The 25,647-nt window shown below is 35.9% G+C and overlaps 1 protein-coding gene across 2 annotated transcripts in view; it reads left to right on the top strand.

The window, feature by feature from the left end:
- The window catches only part of LOC139148273 (centrosomal protein of 89 kDa-like), a 29,461-nt gene extending 4,433 nt beyond the window's left edge, over positions 1-25,028 (top strand). The window contains exons 5-18 of one of the 2 annotated variants that reach the window (XM_070719622.1): positions 1,487-1,560; positions 1,952-2,066; positions 4,685-4,837; positions 7,511-7,654; positions 8,401-8,534; positions 10,352-10,486; positions 13,933-14,045; positions 15,617-15,732; positions 16,453-16,633; positions 17,019-17,186; positions 17,728-17,869; positions 18,419-18,508; positions 19,353-19,522; positions 20,938-21,303. In XM_070719622.1, coding sequence (XP_070575723.1) covers positions 1,487-1,560; positions 1,952-2,066; positions 4,685-4,837; positions 7,511-7,654; positions 8,401-8,534; positions 10,352-10,486; positions 13,933-14,045; positions 15,617-15,732; positions 16,453-16,633; positions 17,019-17,186; positions 17,728-17,869; positions 18,419-18,508; positions 19,353-19,522; positions 20,938-21,112 — 1,910 coding nt within the window. In that variant the 3' untranslated portion in view covers positions 21,113-21,303. Of the gene's footprint in view, positions 1-1,486; positions 1,561-1,951; positions 2,067-4,684; positions 4,838-7,510; positions 7,655-8,400; positions 8,535-10,351; positions 10,487-13,932; positions 14,046-15,616; positions 15,733-16,452; positions 16,634-17,018; positions 17,187-17,727; positions 17,870-18,418; positions 18,509-19,352; positions 19,523-20,937 lie in introns of both variants that reach the window. The other variant, XM_070719623.1, reaches the window with a different exon arrangement.
- Positions 25,029-25,647: the final 619 nt, after the last annotated feature.

Below are 25,647 nucleotides of genomic sequence, written 5' to 3'. Positions count from 1 at the left end.
GAGTGGTATAGCCAAAAACTGATGACGTCAAATCGCCCTTCACAATACACAGTGCTTAATTACAAGGCGTCAGTGTTTTGTGTACGGTGATTTGACGTCATCAGTTTGTGGCTGTCCCACTTGTAAAATGGTGCCATAGTAAATATGGTTAATTATCGAGATCCAATGTAATACTCTAATCAGGCATAAAAACATGAAATTAATTTCATCCTCTGAGATAGCTACCTGGATAAGGATTGGCAATTAAAAACAAACTGACACCGAAGTTTATGTCAAGTATATGTACTGTTAGAACAACTGACAAGATTTTCCAATGTGAAAAGGACTGTATCACCTTTAGGGAGCCTGCTGATGAAAGTGACTATGCATTGGAATGTCGGAATCACTGTCAAATTTAGTAACAATTTACTGTACAATTTACGATTTTGACAGTGACCTATGATAGTAAGTCTATAGAACAAAGCCCTCTGTTGAATATCTCACAAAGTCTAACTTTCTTTTCTCAAAGTAATGTGCTTAAAATGTCATAACTTAAAGGGGCATATACTATACCTGCTGTAATATTGTCATGTTGCAGTATGCATGAGCATCACCATTTGTGAAATTATATACAATTTCATCTTGCTTGATTTTGCTACTTTTCAACCTGTGATGAGTAGTTTTATTTGTTTTGGCGTACTAATTTACATCATTAACAAATCACACCACTGGTCGACACAAGACTGTTCGCAGTGTACACTTGAAGCCATAAACTTTTTACATTGTTTTTGGAATTTTGGGGAATCTCTTGTCAGCCCAATCTACTACTAGTACATATATATGTGTATTGTGACATGTTAAATTTTCTGGCGTCAAAGAGAACGTTCTTGACTCAGTAGGTGCCACAATTTGGCTATGAAGGCACTCTTGTCATAGGGCAACTGTATCAGTGTGCAAAAGAAGTCTTGTGTTGTGAGACATTTTTGAAATGTAAGAATTTCAGAGGAAAAAGATGACTGCCTTTGCTCTCAAAACTTACCAACTGATCACTTTTACTCTACCAGGTTGCACCAGTCACATACCATTAATGATAACAAAAAGATACAATCATCAGGCCATGAAAGCTGAGTTTGATATTTTTCACAATAGGACTGTGTGTAGGAATTAACTTATAGATTGTGAGAACTAGCATGTGTGGATGACAAGACAGAGACTAACATGTAAATAGGTTAGTGACACCTGTCAGCTCTCTGCTGTCTGCACCAGATTGTTATGATATACGATTTTAGGGTTCTGGCTTGTGGAACATTATGACTTAGGGAATATTTACACATGTAATATTTACCCATGGTCTGTCCTCGCAAAGAAAACAATGTTCCAGGCTAAAGTTTACTCTAGAATTTGTACCATGGTCTTTCCTTCTAAAATGCAACAATACTAGACAATTAGGAACACCTGTTAATATTCCATATGTAGAATGACGTCACAGACTGTTTATCCCCAACAGATTACGAATCTCCAAGTCCTTCTGTGAGGAAAAGTAGAAGCTCTGATAACCATCAACAAATTGTAGAAGAACCGGTAAGTTTTATTAGTGAGCTTAAAAGAATGATAGTTGTTTAAGACAAAACAGCTCTTCGAAAAGCAGAATTCTAAATGTACTAAGTCCATTTAAACCATTTGTAAAAGCCTATTTAAGCTTCCAGGTGAATTAAATATTGGTATTTTGGTGTAAACCACTCCTTTCCAATATTGAGAAATATGAATTTTACACAGCTTTAATCTAAATATGTATAATTGATAGTTTATAAGATTACAAACGTCTGCATGTTTTGCATACAAGCAAGTGAGTTTGAAAGTATCACAAGATCACAAGCTTGTTATAGGTTCCTGATCAAAACTGAATTACTTTGCTCTTCTTTGTATAGTTTGTGTCAAGTCTTGAGAAAAAGTGCATCATATTATTTTGTAGGTAGTACAAAGAGTGTCACAGGATGTGCATGCAGGTTCCTCAGCAAATCCTAGACTGGATGAGTTGGATCAGCCAGGCAAGAGGAAGAGTGATACAACACACAATTCTAATGGAGGTAAGACCATTTCTAGATATTTGTATAGGTCATAATATGCTAGATACTGTAACGTATACACAGCTATTTAGATGTACTATAATGCCTATAGAAATGTGCCCTTTTGGTGTGAGGAATACATGCTGAATGCCAATCTTTGGGTTTCTTTATGAAGAGTGCAGTCCTGAGATACATGGCAAAGTGGTTTTTGTGTACGCTTAGTGAAGATTGGACTCCCTGAGCTGCGTTGTTTCAAGTATTCAGCTGATGAGTTAGCCTTCTTCAGGTATCTCTAGCCTGATATTGGTTTTATACTCTCTGTAAAACTGAACAGATAAGTTCGTCTGTGAGTCAATTACTTTTAAGGAAAGCTGTAGTATTAGATTTTCTATAGACATTCATGAGCATTGTAATGTGTACTCTTTCTGCCACCAAACTTTTAGTACACTAAACTGTCTGTTGTACGATAAAGGAATTGAAATTCAGTGTTTTGCCACCACTCTCAGGGTATACTTGAATTTTATAGTTTGGAAATGTTCTATTGTTTCTTTCACTGGGATTTATCTCTCAATTACTTGTTTTCAACCTTTCTTATTATGTATTCTTTTATCTATTTCTGTTTGTGTATCTGTGTCTCTCTGTCTTTATGTTTATCTCCCTTGTTTGTTTCTGACCATCTCTGATCCTCTGTAACCCTTTCTGTCTGTGTATGTGTGTGTATATCTATTATTCTATATCAGAACAGTTCAATGTTAGCATTGTAGGTGATCAGTTCATAGTGACTACACCACCAAAGCGCTCTCCAGTCACCAAGTCAGTGTCTGATCCAGGCACTGAACTCCAAAGAGCAAGGGCAGTTGCCAGTATGTAAACAAAAAACAATTAGTTTAAAAATTGCCATTTGTTTCTGAAAACATTTTCACGTCATAGCTTCAAGTCACATACTGGTAACATTGAGTTCATTTCAAGCATGCTTTGAGCAAATGCTTGCAAAGAGACACATTGTAACACAAAGCTAGTATTCACAAGTATAGGAATATTGAACAGCATGTCAATATCACTCTGTATTCACAGTACACCCTGTATCACAGAGTACAACTTGCATGCTATGCTGAGTTTGTTGTAAGTTTCCATCTGACCTAGATTCATAAGTAAATTTCATAACAGAGCAAGTTTTAAATCCCCAGCATGACAAAGCATGGACCAGAGAGAAGACCATCCTACCTACACTAATATGTGTTCAATTTTATTTCCAGGCATGAATTTCAGCAATGTATCGAATTAACAAGACTACAATGTTTGTAATTTTTAATTATCAAATTTTCTCTTCCCTTTGGTATATTTGGTGATTGATTCATCGGTACTTTTGTGCAGTCACAGAATACAACATCGTGAAACTTCATGTATTTCCATTTAAGGCATGTGAAAATACCCAGTATTTTACTTGTCCAAACATGGTGAATATATGTGTAATAGGTGTAGTCATTGTTGGCAAATGAGTACATTGCACATGTCTTGATTAAAAAATTCCATCCTGAACACTGACAATGTACTTCACATATACTGGTATATGTTTTGTGTCGCAATATTGATGGTATTGGTCATTTCTATAGAGTGCAAGAAAATTCTTGTTGTAATAGTTTTGTTTCAGTGTTTGCGGTTTACTCCACGAGTTAGTGTGAAAGTAATGAAATAGTACATAAAAATACCTTTAAATCTCTCACCAAATATATTTATTAGAGTAAGTACATGCAATATACATTGGTAACAAATTGTAACAAATTGTTCTGAAATTTTGAAAGAATCATATATTGTGTGGGGTTTGTACCATTAAAAGACTGTACAGTAAAAGCATGCAAAATATCACAGAGCTGGCGAAAAAAATCCACTTCTCTGACGGCAAGCCAACAGTCTTCAGGCAAATTTGTCCTTCTGCACAAGAAATGTTTTTGTGTAATTCTAGCCACAACTTCTTTCCCACCTATACACAGGTCAGTCTAAAGATTAAATGTTTTGTTCAGATGTGAAGCTTGTATTAACAATATATTCCAAGACAGTTCTATCGACAGAAAGAAATTAGCTTTGTTAGCTTGTGTTCATCCACTCTGAGTGTGTTTGTTGACATAAATTTACATCTAGAAGTTATTTTTGTCTTCACAAGTGGCTCCACTCTGACCTACTTTGTGAATGGAAGGAGCAGAGAAATTAGGGAAACTGGCTCAATACACAAAATGTGAGACAGTATAGAATCCTGCTGCTAGGTGCGCCCTCTATGTCAATATGCATTGAAACTGTTGTTTAGAATAACTGCATCCTCAGATCCTCAGCTGGTCTGCCCAAAACTGAACCTGCATATGAGTCTCAGTAGGTCTGTATTTGAGCTATACAAGAAAATAATGCACAGTTGGCTGGTTTTCTTTTTTATGTGCAAATGTGTTGACTATGCAAGAAAATACATCCCACAAAAGTTGTGTTTAAGATAGAGGAGAAGCCCGCACAATATATACTTCTTTTAGTTTACCTGTACATGCCATATTGATTTCAGTGGAAGAATTAACCATTGTGTTAATGGAAGAACCCTGGTATCAAGATCTGTTATGCTAACATTGTCGTAACATGCCAAGTCTCTTCTTTATCAGTGTATGACCACCTACAGAGGACGCGTGACAAAGTAAAGGAATATGAGCTCACCAAAATGGAAAACATAGATTTGCGAGATGAACTCAGAGCTGTGAGACAGGAGAAAGAGAAAGTGGAGGATGATTTAAAAATGTTGATGTCAGGTCAGGAAGGTAAATGGAACATGCAATACATAGGGAAAAAATTGTCCAGCCAAGTGAGGGGTCTTCTTGGATTTGCCATCTATTGCCTGGCATTTCCATGACATCCTGGTGTTTGGCTGCTCAGTTTTGTTAATGCTTGCATGCCAGCAACATTCCTGGGTTCAAAATACTTCAAGTCTTCCTTGTCTTGTCTTGAAATCAGGAGACGGAAAGCCCTGTAGGCTGTATTCAGTAGCAGACAATATAAGAAATCCTTAAAACAGATATGGTAGACATCATGTATCCCATAGTACTTTGCTACAGGATATTGTTACTATTGTGAAAACATACAGAATGTATGCTTGTTCATGGTTTCCAAAGACTGATATACATGCGTAACCCTCAAAATTATCAAGGGAATCTTGTAGTGTTTTTTCTGTCAAAATTGTGCCATCTTACTCTTAGTGGTACCTGCCTAGGTGAAAAGATTTGATTTTATATATATGAGTACAAAACTTGTGTCACCAGAGGATTGACTGCAAAGCACTATGGGATATCTATTTCTTTCCCGGAAAATGAGGAAATTATGGTTTATAATGTACGCTATCAATTACTGTAATTTTAGTTTGCTTTTTAAATTGTGAGCTTCCTTTAATTTTGTATCTTAACAACAAATATCATACAAGATATTTTTGTGATTCGGAAAGGTTGCATAATCTTGCTACGTAGTAATTTGCTGTGGAATAATGCATACTGTGTAAACTGAATAGTGTTGTTTTTGTTGCAAATCTACAGCAAAATAGCTGGTTTAAATATGTTTTTACATACACAGACAGGAATGCATGCTACTAGGTAGATATGATGACTTCTTGGTGTATTTGCTGCCTGCGGATGGGGTCCATCTTTGCACTCACTTATACCCTTGCATTAATCACTGCATTATATTAACATTGGCATGATTTCACATAGGTCCTGGTATCTGTTTATATGCCTTTGCAATTTGTATGACAGCAGTTTTTTTTACACACACATCAAATATTTAATTTAATTTGTTTGGTTTCACCCAGTATTACACTACATACTAAACAACCATATACAAGATTTTACTTGAAGAAATCATGTTAACCTATGAAACCAAATAAATTATAGCCTTTGTTGACATAAATAAATGCAAAATTTGTGTATCATGATCATGAATCATGATCATAAATGTTCATTGGTATGTTATTTCATTTTCTAAGCACAAGACAGGTCCCTGTTTTGAAAGAGTTGTTGTATGATACTTTTATAATAAGACTTTATAATTTGATGCACATTTGAACCATTTTTGAAACAAACATCACAACTTACCATGTACAGCTGTCAAAATATAAAGTCATAATATTACAGTTGGGACACTGATAAAACAAATCATTGTAAAATGTAAAAGCCACAGACTTCTTTCATCATGATTTAGTAAGAATTGTGGTTTCAGTTTACATAGATGACTAACTGTTTTGAAAGCAAGTCTTTCAATACTGGTATCTATTTTAATATTTTTACACTTTTGTGGATGTTCATGAAACTGTGTGTCAAAGTGATCAAACAAAGTGTAATTAACTTTTTTTCCAATTATATCAAGCACTTGTGCAGGTGTTGGTGTAGTTGGTGACAGTTTTCAGACACTTGTCCCTCTGTCAGATTCCAAGATTTTCACTTTGTTTTTCCCATTAACCTGCACTTCGTTCCAACCCAACTGGTGTGCACAATGTGGTTGAACCAAATCAAAGGGATGCCAGGTGCTGTTAGTACACATGAGTGAACGATGTCATTGCTGATTACACATTCTACACAGCACCACATCACAATATGCTATTTAGAATATATGTTTAAGCCAGCAATCAACATAACGCTGTTTGAGAAAAATTTTATGAGCCATATTGCTTCAAAAGCTCAACTCCATTGAAATGTTTTAACTAATCACCTTCACTAATAAAGTTTATAGAAATCCATGTGATAAGATGTAGGTTTCAGCCATTTATTGTAACAGATCATTTCATTTTTGTACTGAATTAAAAGTCCCAGTGCTAAGTCATGGTGCCACACTGAACCTCATCTTTCATAGTTCTTTTCAATAATTTCTTAAAATTACCACATAATTGTCTAAATACTTTCTTATACTGATTAAAATTCAGTGAATAGGAAAAACTCAAAGGCTTTTCTGAGGAGGCTAAATTTCAATTATCGAAATGAAAGATTTCTTGTTTAGGAAAAACATGTAAGGTGCAATCTGTAAATAGTTCAGCTTCAAAGTTGCTTTTTTTTGATATGTCAACCCACGAGTACCAAGGCACTTTCAAGAAGTATGCCCTTCAGAGATGAAAAGTTTAATAGATTTAAATAGATAAATAGATTTAAATAGATTTAAATATCAAATTATGGTTCAGTGTTGTGATCCCTGTATTTATTGGTTATCAGTTAGTTTTTTTATACTTGACCATGTGTATGCTATACTTTGGAACTAATTTTACACAAGGAAAAGCTTCAGTGATTTGAAATCTTAATGTGTTTTCTTCTCAAATGCCACTCACAAAATTGCTGAAAATGCTTAGCTATTTGAGGAACTTGAGTTACAGTGTAGCATATCACTTCAGCATTTGCCAACCCTTTGCCTTCATTTATGATGGAACATACATTCATTGTTTGTACTTGTCTCTGTTCCAGATGCCACCAGGAGTAAAGTACAGGTGTTGGAACAGAAATGCCAAGCCTTGGAAGTTCAGAAACAGGCTGTGATGGAAGTGAATAACCAGTTACACTCTGAGAATACATCACTGAAAAAACTAGCAGCATCCCTCAAGGAAGATGGTAAACATACTTCATTTCATTAATTCATTAATACCAATGTGTACAGCCTTTTATCATGGCAGCTAGTCTAGTTATGATATGGTTAGCCAACCTAATGGAGCTGATTTCAAAAAGTTATAACAAGAGGTGTTTTTGCATGTTAATATACTATTCTAATGTATTTGGAAAAAATTGAGTATATGAAGAGTGAAATGAATGCTATTTTGCAGGTGTCCTCAGTTAAGTTTAAAATGTATCCCTCCGGCCAACCAAATAGTTTTTTCCTTCTTTCCATTCATCATTGAACTCAAGAACTTCTATCTGCCCCTTCCCAAAAGTTTGGTTCTTTTTTCCTCACCTGGTATAAACAACCGAATTATACCCCCTGCCAACAAGGCTTACTTGGGAGTTGTCAACTGGATAAAATTTCCCTGCCTGTTGATAGCACTGCTAAAAGATTGGCCACCACATGCCCTTCTCAGCCTGAGCTGATACAAGAAAAATAATTGCCAACCACAGGCCAAATACCTTTTCTCACATTCAGCTCTGTTGTGCCCCTGGTTTCAAAATGCTGCAACTCCTCCGTCTAGTAGAATACATTTTGCAGTTTACATGAATGAATCAGCAATAAATGAATTTTGCACTGAAAGAGCAAAGAAAAGAAAGAAAAAAACAAAGCAATGACACGATTCTTGAAGAAATTTGCAGATTTTGATAAATACTAATTTACATGTATGCATGTTGTTTCTATGACCGATGTTGTCTAGGTGCTGGTGCATCCGCCCTGGCTTTGAAACAACAAATTCAAGACATCAGTGAAGAAAATGAAACCTTGAAGAGTACAGTGCACAGACTTAATGTTGAACTGAGCAGATACCAAGCCAAGTACAGACCTCCAGAGGTAAATAGTACTTGTATACAAATATGTGACAATTATTTTATGAAATACTGTGTGTTTAGTCAATGCGGCATAGTCAGTGAAATAAATGATACATGTAAATTGGCACATGTCACATTTATTTCTGGAGAACCTTCCAAATTGACCTCTAAAGAAAGGCGATATCCTAGCAGGTCAGGCCTAGTGAATGCTATAAATTTGACCCATTGTATACCATTCTACACAATCTATAAACACATTAACTGTCGCTATGTAAAGAATCAGTTTTATGGGATGTTACATAGTTAGGCAACTGTTCCAGACCTGTTGCACTGTTAGGCAAAAGTTCAAGAACCATTTCTCTGTGAAAGGCAACATTTAAAAACTGTTGCATTGCTAGGCAAGAGTGCAACAAGTTTCATACTACACTTACAAAAACTTTTGCATCCAATTTGACGTTAAATATTAAAAATTGATGGAAAAAATATAAATGATTGAAACAAATTTCCTGATGACACATACAGTGAATTTTATTGTTTTAAGCACATGATGTTTGGCTGTATTTTGTATATGTCTTAAAGTACAAAAAGGTTAATTATGAGAATCTATTGTGAATTCTGAGTTTCTCAGCTCTAGAAATAATATAAAGCGTGTATTCCTTCAAGGAAGCAAAATATTCTAATATCATTTGTAAATATGTTCAACAAAATGTGTTTTCACACTTGAGTAAGTATATTACTAACGCATATACACTTACTGTAATTGTTGGTGTTCAGTTTATTGACATTGAGCATTTAACAATATCAGTTTGTCAAATTGTATGCCACAGTCTTCAACACTGTTACATCAATATTTATGTTGGCATGAACACAACATTAGTTTGAAAATGTGGTGTTTAATTTCTTCCGTATTCGAAGTCCATGGCAAACAAAAAACAAAAACATTACTATTACTTGTGTATACACGTATGTCATCAACCATTGAAATGGACAGGCATAAATATCAGGATAAAAGCCATAGGCACTGGAGCAAGAGTGATACACAATTACTTCAGAAATGGAATGGCCGTGACATTTCCCATAGGAGATATTGAAGGGTATCTGCTGACATGTAGGCTTGTCATATCTGTCAACAATGCTGTCATTTCCTGTGACACTTGGACTCTTTGATAGGATAGTATATGTACCCGCAGAAAATATGCAAGATTATTTTTGTGTGTGTACATTTTGATTGACCTGTCCATCCCCAATTTCCAGTAAACAGGTCCAAAATCACCATTGAACACAATGGGTTTTGGCCCAAACCATGGTGATGGAAAGGATTCAACTCAAACATTTACACGTATAACGTTAGATAGATTTGCAATGAACTATCCAGTTTAGCAGTAAACTTTAAAGGCCATGGAGTTTTACAGTTAACTTTGTGATTTTTTTACATATTTTATTAATTATGGGCTGATGTCAGCCATTAAAGGTATGACATTCCATATGTTTCCTGTTGATGATACCAGTAGTCAGCAATGTTCACATAGCTTTGAATTTAAAATGATACCAATACAATACCATGCCTGTTGTGCTTTCCTTTTTACATTTTTGCCAATTTTGTCCATTAATTGGCCCCCAAATATGTCAAGCCCATCAGGGTACTACCAGATGATTCACTCAAAAATGCATGTAAAGGACAGTACCATTACAAGGAAACGTGATAGAAGCATATAAGTTTGCTTCAGTCTTTTTAAACCTCCTCTCTCTCTGTTTCACTTTGAAATGACTTACCACATATACTGCTTTCTTTCTACTTTACTAAATGTACTTACTACTATCATGTGTTTGCATTAATAGAAAGGGGACCCACCAGGCATGCCGTCCATTGGTCCTACGCCAACCTGGCTGACCAACACAAAGTATCTTGCTCCACTGTTCCTGGCATATGATGATAGACTTGGAGAGAAAGATGACTTAATCCAAGCCTATGAGGTGAGCATGTGATAAATGTTATCATGTATCAAAAGTATGCTTCGAGTTATTAGTCCCCACGGACACCGTCCGGGGGGACTTATAGGTTTGGTCATGTCCGTGCGTGCGTCCGTGCGTGCGTGTGTGCGTCCGTGCGTCCGTCCGTTCACGCAGATATCTCAGAGATGCCCAGGTCAATTTCTTTCAAACTTTGCACAAGGATAGTACCCTACCCCATACAGATGCACGTCGATTTGTTTCACAATGCGATCAAATTTGGCCGTGTTAGAGGACTTTTTAGTTTTCACCTCCATAGACTCCCATGTATAAGGCAGTCTCCATAGACTCCCATGTATAAGGCAGTCCATAGACTCCCATGTATAAGGCAGTCCATAGACTCCCATGTATAAGGCAGTCCATAGACTCCCATGTATAAGGCAGTCCATAGACTCCCATGTATAAGGCCGAGAAAAATAAAAATTTAGTTTCTCATCGTATTCATATTGCAAAAAGGATGCAGTGACACAGTTTTTTCAGTCCCAACGGATAAGTCCAGGGGGCTAATAGATTGGGTCATGTCCGTCCATGAGTCCATCCGTGAGTCCATCCTTTCACGCAGATATCTCAGATATTTTGACAAAATGTCACGTGACCTCGGTGACCTTTGACCTCAAATATACATATTTGTCCATAACTCAGGAACCACAAGTGGTACACCCTTCATATATGGTATGATGGCACAGCTTATGACGCCACATATTGTACCTCATTAATTATGTGCATATCTAATTTTGAGCAAGCCAATAGAGCTAGAGGTCTGATTTTTGGTATGTAGGGATAACTTAGCAATACAATTTTTTTGACAAAATGTCATGTGACCTTGGTGACCTTTGACCTCAAATATACATATTTGTCCATAACTCAGTAACCACAAGTGCTACACCCTTCATATATGGTATGATGGGACAGCTTATGATGCCACATATTGTACATCATTAATTATGCGCATATCTAATTTTGAGCGAGCCAATAGAGCTAGAGGTCTGATTTTTGGTATATAGGGATAACTTAGCAAAACAATTTTTTTGACAAAATGTCATGTGACCTCGGTGACCTTTGACCTCAAATATACATATTTGTCCATAACTCAGTAACAACAAGTGCTACACCCTTCATATATGGTATGATGGGACACCTTATGACGCCACATATTGTACCTCATTAGTTATGTGCATATCTAATTTTGAGCGAGTCAATAGAGCTAGAGGTCTGATTTTTTGTATATAGGGATAACTTAGCAATACAATTATTGTGACAAAATGTCACATGACCTCGATGACCTTTGACCTCAAATATCCATATTTGTCCATAACTCAGGAACCACAAGTGGTGACCAACGTAAAGTTGGCGTCATCCTCATCCTCCGCCTCAGCCTCAGGGGTCACGCGAAAATGAGGATGAGGATGACGCTACAGCGTCAGCTTCACCGGCGTCAGATCCGATTATTCCCGAATGCGTCTGATGGAACATCAATAAGTGTAAAAACGACTTTAACCCTTTTCCTGCCATACAGTAATAACTGTATCACTTCCCCATCAGCCAAGTCAGTAAAAAGCGGTATTGAGCCAAAACATGACGTATTTTCACCCACTCGGCTTGGTATGTTATAGCATCTTATGTCCAAAAAAAATCAACTTTACAATATTATGTTTTCAACAGTCTTCAAATGTACAGTATTATGTTAAAATACACTATATTGAATATGTTGTGTTTCATTAATGTTAACTATCTTGACCTGGTGGTGAAATATGGACTTGGCAGGAAAATTGTTAAAAATGTGCTCCAAGTTTCATATCACTGTAAATGTTAATCAAAACACAGTGGGGTATGTATTTCATAATATTTAGTAACCTCTCCTCTTAATATCCGTTTCTCATCACGATGTAGTTATAATTTCCTTAAAGTTCAAAGGTTGTATGTTTAATACGTTGACTTTTCAGGCCTCAAGTCATAGTTATACGAGTTAATTGTTTTATATGTCCTCTGAATAATTAGGGCTTTTATATTGCCTCTCATGGTGGCGATTTTTACACATTTCGGACCACGTATACTTTTTTGCACCAATTTTTGGAAAATCTTAACGCAAGAGTTGAGAGGATACCAACAAAATACATCCGCGGATCCATGGACTGAAAATTACGAACATTTCCAAAGAACTAGTCTGTATGAGATATTCTAACGATAAAATATTACCTACGAACCAGTTTTACGATTCAAAAGAAAGTTGAGAAAGAATGGAGTTGTTATTTTCTTAAGTTTTGGGCGAATTTTATCATTTAACAGTCATCGGGTAGCGCAACTTCGGCAATCTTCGGATACGACGCTGAAGCTGACGCTGAGTAGCGTCATATTCAGCGTCAGCTAGAAAGGTCACCTGAGGCTGAGGATGAGGATGAGGATGACGCCAACTTTACGTTGGTCAAGTGGTGCACCCTTCATATATGGTATGATGGGAGACCTTATGATGCTTCATACTGTACCTCATTAATTATGCATATATCTAATTCTGAGCAAACCCATAGAGCTGGATGTCTGTCATACATATGCATATAGATTTGTTCTGTGATACGATCCAATAAGGCCGCCATGTGGCCATTTTATTACGATTCTTTCATGTCCTGAACTACAGCTCAGACATGTATCAAGCGAATTTATTCAAAAGTATTTTTATCACAGACCTAATGAAGAGGACTCTATCCTCTCTGAGGACCTGTAATCAAAGTACCCATTAACAAGTGGGGACTGTGTCATCAACGATGACTTGTTGCTTGTATGCATGGATTAAGTGAAGGCATGGATTAAGCATTGCCATGGATAAAGCATTGTGATAATCGCTTTTCCAGTATGTACATGTAGAAAGGCAGTTTATGACACATATATGGAATATTTCTGTGTGATACAAACCAGGGTAGTACTATACTCATAGCCAACAGCCCTGCCCCTATAAGAATAGCCAGATATTAACATTTTCAAGTAATCACTCCGTGATCAGTTTGGAAAAGTGTACTAATGAACATTATTCTGTATATGAATTGTACTTTCCAGATGACTTCACTTTGTCTGATATTTCAGATATACTTTGGTCTCCAGAGACTTTGTCACAAAAATGAATACTTTGCTCGCTTCTTTCTTACTCTTTACCTCTAACTTATGTTGTACCACACCAATTCCTGCGACATTTTAAAACGATAGATAATATATTTATATCATGTACCACCAGGCCTCCTTTTCACAAATACAAGACAATAGTGTTGAAAGGACATGAGATGGCATTTTGTGAATTTGCTGAAATAGTGAATAATGTGTTTTCAAAGTATGATAAATTGGAAATGCTATTATACCGTTATGCTGGATGCCTCCAGTTCATCAGTACTGATGTGGCTTCCTAATTGTCTCGTTCACTCAAGGATGAGCTGGAGCAGTTTAAGACACGGGTTGAAGAAGTGATTGAAGAGAACAGTGAGCTTCATATGAAAGTGGAACAAACTGGGGCCCAGGAGTTTATCACTCCAACTGAGTGGTAAGTCAGCTTTGTGAAAAACAGACATTGCCTTGGAATATCTTGACATGAACAAAGTACCAAAGTACATTTCTACAAGTGCATACAGCTGTCATGAGATTTTTCATTGGTAGGCACTATGTAACTGATTGTTAGGGCCCCAGCCTACATCTATTTTCCTTGGAGATTGTGTTTGTCATCCTGACCCTTTAAACTGTTGAAGTCTTTGTAAAAACAGACCATTCCTACAGTGGCACATTACCTGAAAAAAAATAATACAGATACCCACAGTCACTGTGGAAATGGCAATATGTATTATATATGCAACTGTCATAGTATATTATATGCCCCAATCTGATACAGAATCTTTCATTAAACATAAGACCCAGCCATGTAGGGAGAATGTGCTCAGTGAAATATGTACCCTGAAAATCTTTGAGTTCCTTGATTGTCTGCAGCTTTTTTAGATCACAGGGTTTTATTTTTGATTAGGAGAATAGTAGTTTTAAAGTTTCCTTGAGCAAAGTAATGAAAAACTATAATTTTCACTTTCATTTACCTCCTTAACAGTACATGTACGATATATTGGACTTAACACTTTTAGGCGTCAATTCTTGAACTTTTCAGTCTTTTGTCAATGTGTAGGACTAATTTTGTCACACTGTGTATACAACTATGAGTACACTCAAGTGCAGGTCATAAAGCTTATGATAGTTCCAGGTTAAAGTCATGATTGGTTGATATCATAGTTATCATTGTTATGATAAAAGTAACGTAAATCGATATCTGTATGAAGGCTTGGTCTTCTGTGGAAGTTAAGTAGCAGCAAAATATCATATCCTTTAGCTTTTCTCAATATACGGTACATCTGATGGTAATAAATTATCTGCTGAGTGTGTCAGGAATGCTGTATAGGGATCTTGAGTAATCAAAATGCCTGGTTTCTGTTGTCATCATGATGATAGAAGCCAGACTCTGATTCATTGGAAATTATTGAAAAGCTGAGACTTATCACAGTCTGAACTTAGTTTATCAGGATACTGTCAATGTTGACATGTCCATTTCAATGTAAAAATTGCAGTGGCATTGTTTAAATCAGCTTTGGCTTGTTGAAGGGTTTCATAAGTGTGTTCTGGCTTGTCACATGATGTTATGAGAGTTACTCATTTAATGTACCAGCCACATGTAGGTGTCAGATCGCCTAGTGTAACTTTTGTGGCCATTTGTAACGCACATCCTCGGCAGACAAGTCATCAAATCTATATACTGCAAACAGGTTTTCATAGTGTACAAGTTTATTTTAATACATGGGTGCATATGAATAGATTCATGATTTTGTTTACAACAGAGAAACATAAAGTGATTGGTACACAAAGTTGAATTTGAATACCCTTGGTAGCAATGGAAAAACAGAGAAAAACAGTGTGAAAAGTGCAAAATCGGATGTCACAATGAAACTGCTTGCCCATCATCTTTAATTACTGTAATGGGTTCAAAGGGAGATTTAGAATGCACAATAGTGCAGTACATTAACTCTGACCAGTCTCTGGTTAAACTGTTTTGTTCTGTATATGTTTTGTTCTGTATCTCAGGCATCAACTGAAGGAACAAGCCAAGCTGGTATTGGAAGAAAACCAACTGTTGATGGAACAGCTAGATATACAACAAAACAAACATAAAGAAGCTCTGAAACACCAGCTTTATGAAGGTGAATGAAATTCTCTATCATTCCAGGGTTGCTTTCTAGAAAGATTCAAAGTTGCCAAGCCCTGACCACTGTTCACACTAAGAAAGCTTTTCCAAAGTAATAATGTTGGAGACAATGCTAAAAGTTGCAATGTATATCTAGCTTCAGAATAAAGTCATTATATATTCCATCTTTCCTTTCGATGGGGAATATTTCAAGTCTCCTTCTTCATGAGTGATGAAACCCACATTGACTATTTTATAACTCAATATGAAGCTGCAAAGTGCAAGGCACTTAATTGCACTCAGATCATAGAGTGACTCAGCAGTTTTTCACCAGTTTCTCTGTTGACAAAAACCGTTGATGAAAGTTGAGTATATAGTGACAATAGAACTCTATGAGACCATTCTATTCAATTTCTTTTGACCGAGTCATGTGCCAAGTTTGCATCCAAACAACAATAGCAGTAGCTTTCCTGACAATATTTCATGTGGTCCGATTTAAAAAAGCAAAATCAAGAGTTTTAAATGTTCAGATATCCTATGTTTGCGTTTGGTGTCAGTATTATGCAGGAAGAATCTCAGATATGGGAGAGGTGATGAGAAAATGAGAAAAATGGGCTATACTGTATGTGTACTGTAATGAATCAGAGAATGTTGAAGGAATCAGGAAATGAGTGAGTCACATTACTTTGTATGGGAAAAATAACTCCACAGATATTCTGTATTCCCTTTCATCCAGTTTCCAAAATTTCCAAGAAGCTGATACTTTGCGAATCAGAGAAGAGCAGTGTGGAAGCAGATTTGTCAGAGTTGAAACACAAACACAGTGTTCTGAAACAGAAATACGAGTCTTCCCTCATGGAAGGTGACCATAAGATATCACTACAGGACCACTACAGCACAGTCGCTGACTTGAAAAAGTAAGAACTGTTTGCATCTGGTGCATGCTAATATTTCACTGGTGATCTCCCATGCTAGTCAAAAGGCTGCCTTATATAAATTGCAAATTTTTTGTTATCTACTCGTGTCTTATAGGCTGATCTTATTGTTCACTGCTACTACAAAAGTGGCATTTTTTTTTTGTAACATCTTTTCAACATGTTCTTTCATTACCAGTAGGTGCCTTGAAATTGAAAGACTGAAACTTTTGCTCAAACTTTCCGTAAGGAAAGGGTGTAACAAGGAAATGAATAATTCAAAGCTGTTTTCCATGCATGCTAACAGAATTATCCAAAAATTGTGATATATATGATCTACCAAATACATTTGCTCAAAACACATTTTGTGTTCTCAATCTTTACACAGAGCTGTGGAAGACCTGAAAGAGAAGAATGCCCAGGACCTGGAGAATGTCATGATGAAATTACAAGCAATTCAGAAAGAGAAGAAGAGCCTTGGTCTACAACTCACCGATTCTAAAGCTGAAAATAAAAAATTAGAAGGTGAAATCAAAGCAATGCAAAGAGCAATCAAGTACGTTTGCATTTTCCTGAATAAATTTCCTTTGATATTCTGTAGTAATATAAAAATCTGGATATAATATTAGATGAGATTATTTATGTATGCAAAAAAATTCATGTCTACATCTGGCAAACTTAGTAAAAACCATTGCCACTCATGTAAAGTGTAAGAAAACAACAAAAAATAAATGGTAAGACGTCATTTCACCTCTATATCAATATTTATAAGTCTAAACACTGCTTTTGAAAACTGTAGGCTTTTCGCCAACTGTACATGATGGATGGGAAGAAGACAAGCTGTCTCACCCTGCAAGATATCACCGCCATAACAAATATATTGTATTACATAAATTCCCACACATTTATGTGTTATACCTTTGTGGATGCTTTGTAAAACATATTTCATTGAAAAGTATTAAGTCAGACGTAAGCTCATTTATCATGCTACAGATCAACATAGCAAAAATACATATTTTAGGCTGAAGAAAATTAAAGCCATTACACCCGTTTGTGTAGAATTCTGAATTTTAACTTATTGCACTTTATCTGCACAGGAAATCTCAGCAACAGATTGTACAGATGCAGAAGGAATTAGAGTTCTCAGAGAACAAAGGAGCAGCTGCCAATCATCATCTGAACAGCGTCTTGAAAGTCGCTGAGAAAACAGTACAAGAGAGAGATCATTACTATAAAGCAGTAAGTCACATGTTGCCAACATTTCCAGGATGTTGTCTTCTTGTTGATGATAGTTGTATTGTCTTGACCCCTTAGACTGCCATGGTTTTGCCCAATCTCATTGTTTTCTGTGGGAAAGATGGACCTCTTTATTTGAAACAGGGTTGCATGGGTGAAATGTCAGATTATATTCATCTCTAATACTTACTGATCACAATGCAAATACTGTTGTCTTTGCTACATGATGAATTTGTATTGAGACCAAATTAATTGGAAAAAAGATTTCACTTCACCAAAGAAACTAGGAAATTGCACCGAAGACAAGAAAATTATGGATAACTGTGAGCTAGGAACCAATTACTGAGAACACCTCCATCAAAGTATTGTCAATATATGTATGTACAACCAGAACTGAGTCTTTTCTGACAGAATTATGATCGTAAATGTTTCTAACAACTTTTTTATCCACTTATATGGCTGGAATGTTTTTCATATGCACATATTACTCAGTAAACAGATCCTTTGTAGATCTTACCTAAATACAAATTCGCCTTTGTGTTTTGTCTGCAGGCAAAAAAAGAAGCCCTTGAAAAAGAGAAAGCTGTGAATAAAATAATGGAAGGAAGTGTAACAATTGGCAAGATGGAAGAGAAACTGAAGGTGGAGAGAGAGAGAGAGAGAGAGAGAGAGAGAGAGAGAGTAGGACAGTAGCTGTGACTTTTGACAATATTATCATAACTTCTGTTCCACAAAACAAGTCTATGAATTCATCTATCTGCTAAATTATAGGGAAAGACAAAGTCTAAGCTTTGCTAACCAGTGGCTTGTGTATAATTTACAAGATTATTGTTGACAAATGAATTTCTGTTAAGACTGGACTTAGTTTAAGTTGTAACCAATATCATTTGAGCGTTGAATATTTCTGTGTTGACAAGTCAAACACTAGGCATCATGACACAATTTTTTGAGTAGAACAGTAACAGTATTTTAAAAACAGAACACAAATAGTAAAACATGCACCAGCAGTTACAGCTAATAAAACTTTACAGCAGTACATGCCCTGAAATTGAAAGACTTAAACTTTTGCGCAAACTTTCCTTAAAGAAACTTTGAACCATTCCTTTTCGAAATCAAAAAAAAAAATTAGGGATCTCCGTGCAAAATTTTGTGAGAGAAGAAACAAATCACCCACTGTTTCCCCAGACTTGAAATTCAAAATGGCAACCATACTTGTATTAATCTATGAAGAAAAATTAAACTTCTGATTTTCACAAACGTAGGGCAGTGAAAACTTTATTTACTACATGAACTTCAAAATGAGCAGTAGACCTAAACAATATTGAAAAGTTTTATGGTCCAAATATCTGTCCCCAGGGCATATACTACCTTCATAGAGGTCAGACAGTGAAAATCATCTGGAAAAGAAAAAAAGCTAAAACCTTTAATAATTTAGACAACTAGGGATAATGATGGCAATGGCTTTTACAAATTCTGATGTCTGTAGATGTATAAAATGAAAGCTGAAGAGAAGTATGGAAGCTTTGCCTTGAAAATGCAAGAGAAAGAAGAAGATCACAGCAGCAAATTGCAGGAATATGAGAGACAAATACGCCTTCTTCAAGTCCTGGTCAAAGAGAAGCAGGAGGCTCTGGACACACTAGCTCAAGAAAAAAGGTATAGTTTGCATACAGTAGTTTACAGCACCAGACTTCCTCATATGAATGAATTTGACAGTGCCGACTCACAGAGGGAAGTCCTAATCCCAGAATTCACTGGTATATTCATGAACTTAGTTGTATATAAATATAAACAAGGATATTGCTAGTAATTTATTTGCATTTGCTTCTGGCCTGTCTAGAAGTTTAATATTAAATCCTTGTACAAGTTTGGCGTAACTATGTTATGTATTTTTTGATGGGCCTAGAGCCTGATTCACTTAAATAAATAAATAAATAATAAATGAAAAAATGAAAAGTATAGGCCTGCGTACAAATTAAAAAGTTTACAGTTATATCTTTGTATGGCTTATCCATCGTATAGTACTTATCAATAATATTTTTAGTAATTTCTTTTCATTTAAAGGCCCCGGCCTGTTACCAAATTAAAAAAAATGTACAGTTATGTCCTTGTAAGGCATCCATGGTAATAGTGCCAACAGAAGAGTGAGTAGTCTCCCTGGTCACAACTGACAGCAGTTTGAATTGACTATCAGCTAGAATTTTACTAACATGATGTTATTAAAACAAAGTCATGTAATTATATGAAAACTGGAATTGTATCATGTTGATATATTTTGTAAAGGTAAATTGTGCTTTACTATGCTTACTATATCTGTTAACAGTTTCACATTTTCCCTTAATTTTATCGATAAGGGGCTGTGGATAATTAAAACATGTGCATGGTAAACACAGCTAATTGTGCTTGGTTTCAACCCCCTCCCCTCCCCAAAACGGAAGTTTGGAAATGTGAAAGACCAACTAAGCCTCATCCAGTATCAACATACCAACAATTGGTAATTATGTTGCTATGCAATTGCACATACGCTGCCGACGCCCCCACATATCCCCTCTATAATCAATCTTTGTTCGGCGCCAACTTAACAATGACACAACCAATAGAATAAAATGAAACAGTGTATCTATAATGAGTGATACGTTATTTTACTCATGCACTGAACCAATGTATGTCAAAAGAACGCTCGTGTAGTGCCGGTGCCTCACTGGCCTGGTACACGCTACTTTATAGCGATATTTTGCGATACATAAAAACGTGTAGCGAGATGTTGCAATATGGAAACATATAGTGCTATTTTTGCGCACGGTAATCAAAATACAGCCAAAACCCCTCCCCATCTAAACACAGAAGTTGTGTTTACTGTGTGTGTGTTTGAATTATCCACAGCCCCTAAAGAGTTTCATTGTAAAATCAATACTGACACTATAGATTCCCCTTGCCAGTGTTGTAACTACAATACAGCTACTGTGCCAATGAAACATTTTTCATATTGACAAAAACTAAAGCAATACATAAGAAAGTTTTGATTAATAATCCAGTTTTTACTAGCTTTGAACAATCTGTGTTTGTTGCAGGAGTGTTGAAAACGAGTTGGAGACAGTTTGGCAGTCAGCGACAGAGGACAATAGAAGGATGCAAGCAACTTTAGCCAAGTCACTGAGGAAAAATGACAAAGTACTCATCAATGGAGCCATGTACAGAGCCAAATCAGACGAACAAATACACATCTCTTCAGAAAGTGACAACTGAAATACAAAAAGTACATATCAAATGAAACATTCCTACATTCCATTTATAATAGAGAGACAGTTTATTTTTTGTATTTTAATAAGATATGATGTTGATGAAATGCTGCAAAAGACGTCCATGTTATGCAAAATATGATGTGAAGACAGTAAGAATTGTAGTTCTCATAGACATAACCCAATACCAACAGAGTTTGGTTCAACTCAGTGTGTAATTATTCTGTGGTTGTATTGATATTGAAGGAATTTTAGCTGGAGAGGTTTGTTAATGGTATATGCCCTGTTCTGAATGGTGTTTTCGAAACATGGATGGTTAGCAAATACCATTTTTAACTAAGCAACACTAAAAACAAAACGTCATTAAACTGAAACGAGAATTTTGGTGTTGTTTTTGTAATCATCGTTGAATCATCATTAGTGTGAGATGACACTAATGCAAGAATTGAAAGTACTGCAAATCATTAGGGAAAGACTGCATTAACTTGCATGGTACATGAAACCCGGGTCCTTGCCTGACCAACTCGGGTGACAAACAGAAGACTTTTAATCCCCCAAGGTGTGAATGTTCCATTGTTATGTTTATCTTATCCAGCTGGTGCCATTGTAGTGCCATTGTAGGAAAGGCAAGTCTGTGAAATTGATCCTCTGATAACTGAGTAGGGAAGTAGGTTTTTCCGAAGTTAATGGAGCTTTCCCCCTAATGTAAAATTTGGAACTCATGCAATACAAAAAAACTTGGAACTCATTCAATACAAGAAAACTAAACAAAGAATGTAAGGTAAGTATTGCTGATACAATGTGTTTAATCATTTCAAAGCTCTACATGATATCATATTCTTGTATTTCCTCAGACAAGACCGCTGCTGAAATTAATGCGTAGGATAACAGCCAAGAAAAGAAACTCATGTAATTCTGGCAGTTTTTTCACAGATTTGCCAGTGTAAATTTATTTCAATGTTTGTGTTTTTAAGCATCAGGATATTGAAGTTTCATACTACAGATGTGCGACTCACAAATTAACCCAGAATGTGTAGTCATGAAGAGAACAAAAAAAATGACCAGTTAACTGCATTTTCAGAGAATAGAAATGTAGTGTGATTTAGAGTACACTGATCAGCCGTCCTAGCACGTTCAGTTTTCATCTTTTGTTCTAGCAAACCAAAAAACTCAATAAACACCAGCTTCTCTTCATGGACCTCACTATAAAATTATCAAATGGTACTTAGTGATATCAAATTCCTTTGGTGAAGTGTATTTCATATTTTGGTCTCGTAGCTGTGGTATTGTGTGTAATATAATTTGTGTGATGAAAAAGTGTACAGGTATTAATCAAATTTGAACTATATATCTCTAGTCTTTAATCCGAGCCACATTGATTTGATGCAATGAATTCTTTCAAGATTTTCTTTTGTAGATAAGGGGTATTTTGTAAAGATGTATATATTAAAAAAAATAATTTATATTTTACCGTCCTTGGTTGTTGATTTCATTAGTTGAATATGATAAAAAGTGATGAGATTAGCTGAATTATTACCTTTTTTCCAAATATTTATGTGTAACTCATTTTTATTGTAAATTGATTGGACTATGACAAAATAAATTTTCAGCAATTAATGTTAGGGTATAACATTTTTTACAGTCTATTTTGTGATGAAGCATTCCGTCTCAACCAGGCACAAGTTGTGTTTAGGTCTAACACGACACAGCTCCTGTTTTGGTCTGCCACCCACTGCACAGCACACGTCTATACCATTACAATTAAGGTAGCATGCATCTTGAAAGTGAGTCTTAAACTTTTGCTCAAACTTTTCTCAACGATACTTGCAACAGTTCTCTTACCAAAGCAAGAATAAAAATCAGGGGCCACTGTGCAAAGTTTGGTACTAGAGAGACAAATCACCTAAAATTTCCCGATTTTTGAAATTCAAAATGGCCGCCATCCCTGTTTTAACTCTATGGGGAAAAATAAACTTTGCGATTTTCAAACAACTAAGACGTTGAAAACTTTTCTTTCATCAAGAGCTTCAAAATGAGCCCCCACAAGTAGTAGGTCACAAGAATTTCTGTCCCCGAGGCGCATTCTATGATACAACTTTTTTATATACTGTCAGTGCCAATGCTGTAATATGTAGCAGTACAAATGAGTCAAACAAATGCACTGTAGCAAACATCAGGGAAATATAGCAAGCCATAAAGTTATTTTTGTCAAGTTCCCAAATGATTCATTTTGTATTTACTACTTTTGATGTATTTTATTCAGCATGCTACTGTAACTAGCTCTGCATAGTGCATCCGTCTGTTTTGTGTCTTTACTTTTTGTAAACAAGATGTGTGTTTAATGCCTCTAAACCTTATATGCAATTGTCCCTAAACATAGCAATATCAAGGGAATTGGTATGTTGTATTTCTTCACAAGTAGGTAACATTTGATGTATTACTGGCCATAGTACCTTTCTTGCTGCAAGTCTCAACACTTGTGTCCAATGACCTCCATTTATGACACATCTCAAAAAAGTTTGCCATACTTGTCTCTTTTTCTGTGGTAACAAAGTTGTCATGGAATTTTATCAGAGGTTTGCTTTTCTAGATAATATTTTCAGACACAAGTCTTTGTATTCTTTTCAGTACTCTATTGTTTGGGATTATCAATGCTGGTGTCAAATTTATATTTTTGACTCTATGTTGAAAACTCTCTATTCATTGGAAAATATTTAAAATTAGTTATTGCTCTGTTTCACAGAGAATGTTGAGGTCACGGCATCATTGGCTTTTTGCCAAGACCAATTGTAAGTTATCAAGTCCAAAAAGCATTAAATATATTTGTGTTAACTTTTATGTAAGTTGCAAAAGGGTAGGGACTTTTATATGTTGCCTAGTTGGCCTTTCTTGTGTGGATTTTACTTTTGTCCATGTGCGTCGACCTTCTGGTAATGCACAGTTCTGTTGTGTGAGACTGCTGATGTATTTTCCAAGTATTTTTGTTTCATTTGTGAAATATATTTGTTTTATTACATGCCTCGAGGTGAATGCAAATCAGTGCATTGATTTGAATAGGAACATCCAGGATGTTAGCGGGCCGGTGAATGATGTACTGACCGGTTTCCATGGTTACCCGGGCCAGTGAAGCCTTTCGATGTTTTCGACGTCAAAGTAGACGCTTAACGCTAGATGTAAAATATCCATGCGCGCACTGCTATTTTGACTTTCGTTAAAATCTGTCTGATGGTGGTCGATAATGGTAAAATTCTTTGAAAATGCCCTGCTTGTAACTAAATGTCATATAGCATTAACTGTGAAGAGGCATGTAATAAAAATATTATTGCCTGAATACATGAATTATGTGCCCTCGCAGCAGGAGACAATTTGCCCTCCTGGCGTCAGGCAAATTGTCACCTGCTCTCGGGCACTTAAACCCATGTATTCAGGCAATAATATATAATACTACATCCACAGTCATGTCAAAGTGAGTATAGAATTAAACTCATCAACACAGGCTGTATATATGTGTATGTAATGTCCAATGTAATTATTGGCAATTGAATTTTAGTCCTGCCTTGAATTCATTTGTCAACAATTACCGGTACTGTATATTGTACATAATATGCCTTGTTAGCAAGGCTAATGCTTTGTACTCCAACATACGTCAGAGAAACAAATAAAAAAGCCTCATTTCTATAAAACCAAAAAAAAAAGACTTCATGAGTTAAAGCTGTTTTTTCTTGTTCCATTTTATGGTAAAATTGCAAAATTGACTCCTTTAGCAAATTGCCAGGGTATTTTGGTTTTTAGACTGGTGCTGAGTGTGAACCCCACGTGTATTTATGTATCTTGTGTATTTTGCCGTTTTCATAATTGTACATTTGTTATGATTTACTTTGAGTGATGTTCTTAACTGAAATAAATTCTTTGTCTCATCTTGATTCTTCAGGCAATGTTTTTTCCACAGAGAATCCCAAGGTATTTTCTATCATCCGAATGTTGTTTTTATGCAAGTTCACTGTTGTTTGTTGTTTTAGTATGGATCAAAACAAATTTAACTCCCATTAAAAGCCACATCTGGACCGTGCCACAGAAAATATAGGAATCTACGTCAATATATGTCGAAAACTCTCTGGAGACCCATGCAAAATGATTTTAACTCAATGTATTGTCATGATGAGTTAAATTTGATACATCAGAGTCATTTTTGTTTACAGCAAGTGCCATAATGTTGTTTACAGCAAGTGCCATAATGTTTAGGATTGCAAAGTTGATAAGTCCCTGTCAATATCCTCTGATATGTTCCTTTCCCCTTAAGAAAATACTAGGGGAACTTCATAGTATACGATGTGTCCAGCTGCTTGATATAACTTCCCTAACTCTGTGGATAAACACAGAGTGTTACAAATGAATGATGTAAATTTCTAAGCAACATAGGGGATCATTATTGCTGAAAAAGTAATATGTGTCTTGTTTGTTTTTTTGCTGAACACTGTCTTACTATGCTGTGTATGTGTTAATGATAGGGCCTCACACAATTAACAGGGGGAGGGCTGGTGC

Source organism: Ptychodera flava, chromosome 13, assembly GCF_041260155.1.
Source record: "Ptychodera flava strain L36383 chromosome 13, AS_Pfla_20210202, whole genome shotgun sequence".
In the NCBI taxonomy this organism is placed as follows: domain Eukaryota; kingdom Metazoa; phylum Hemichordata; class Enteropneusta; family Ptychoderidae; genus Ptychodera; species Ptychodera flava.
The sequence above is the reverse complement of the archived record's forward strand: the minus strand, read 5'-3'. Positions and strand labels throughout refer to the sequence as shown.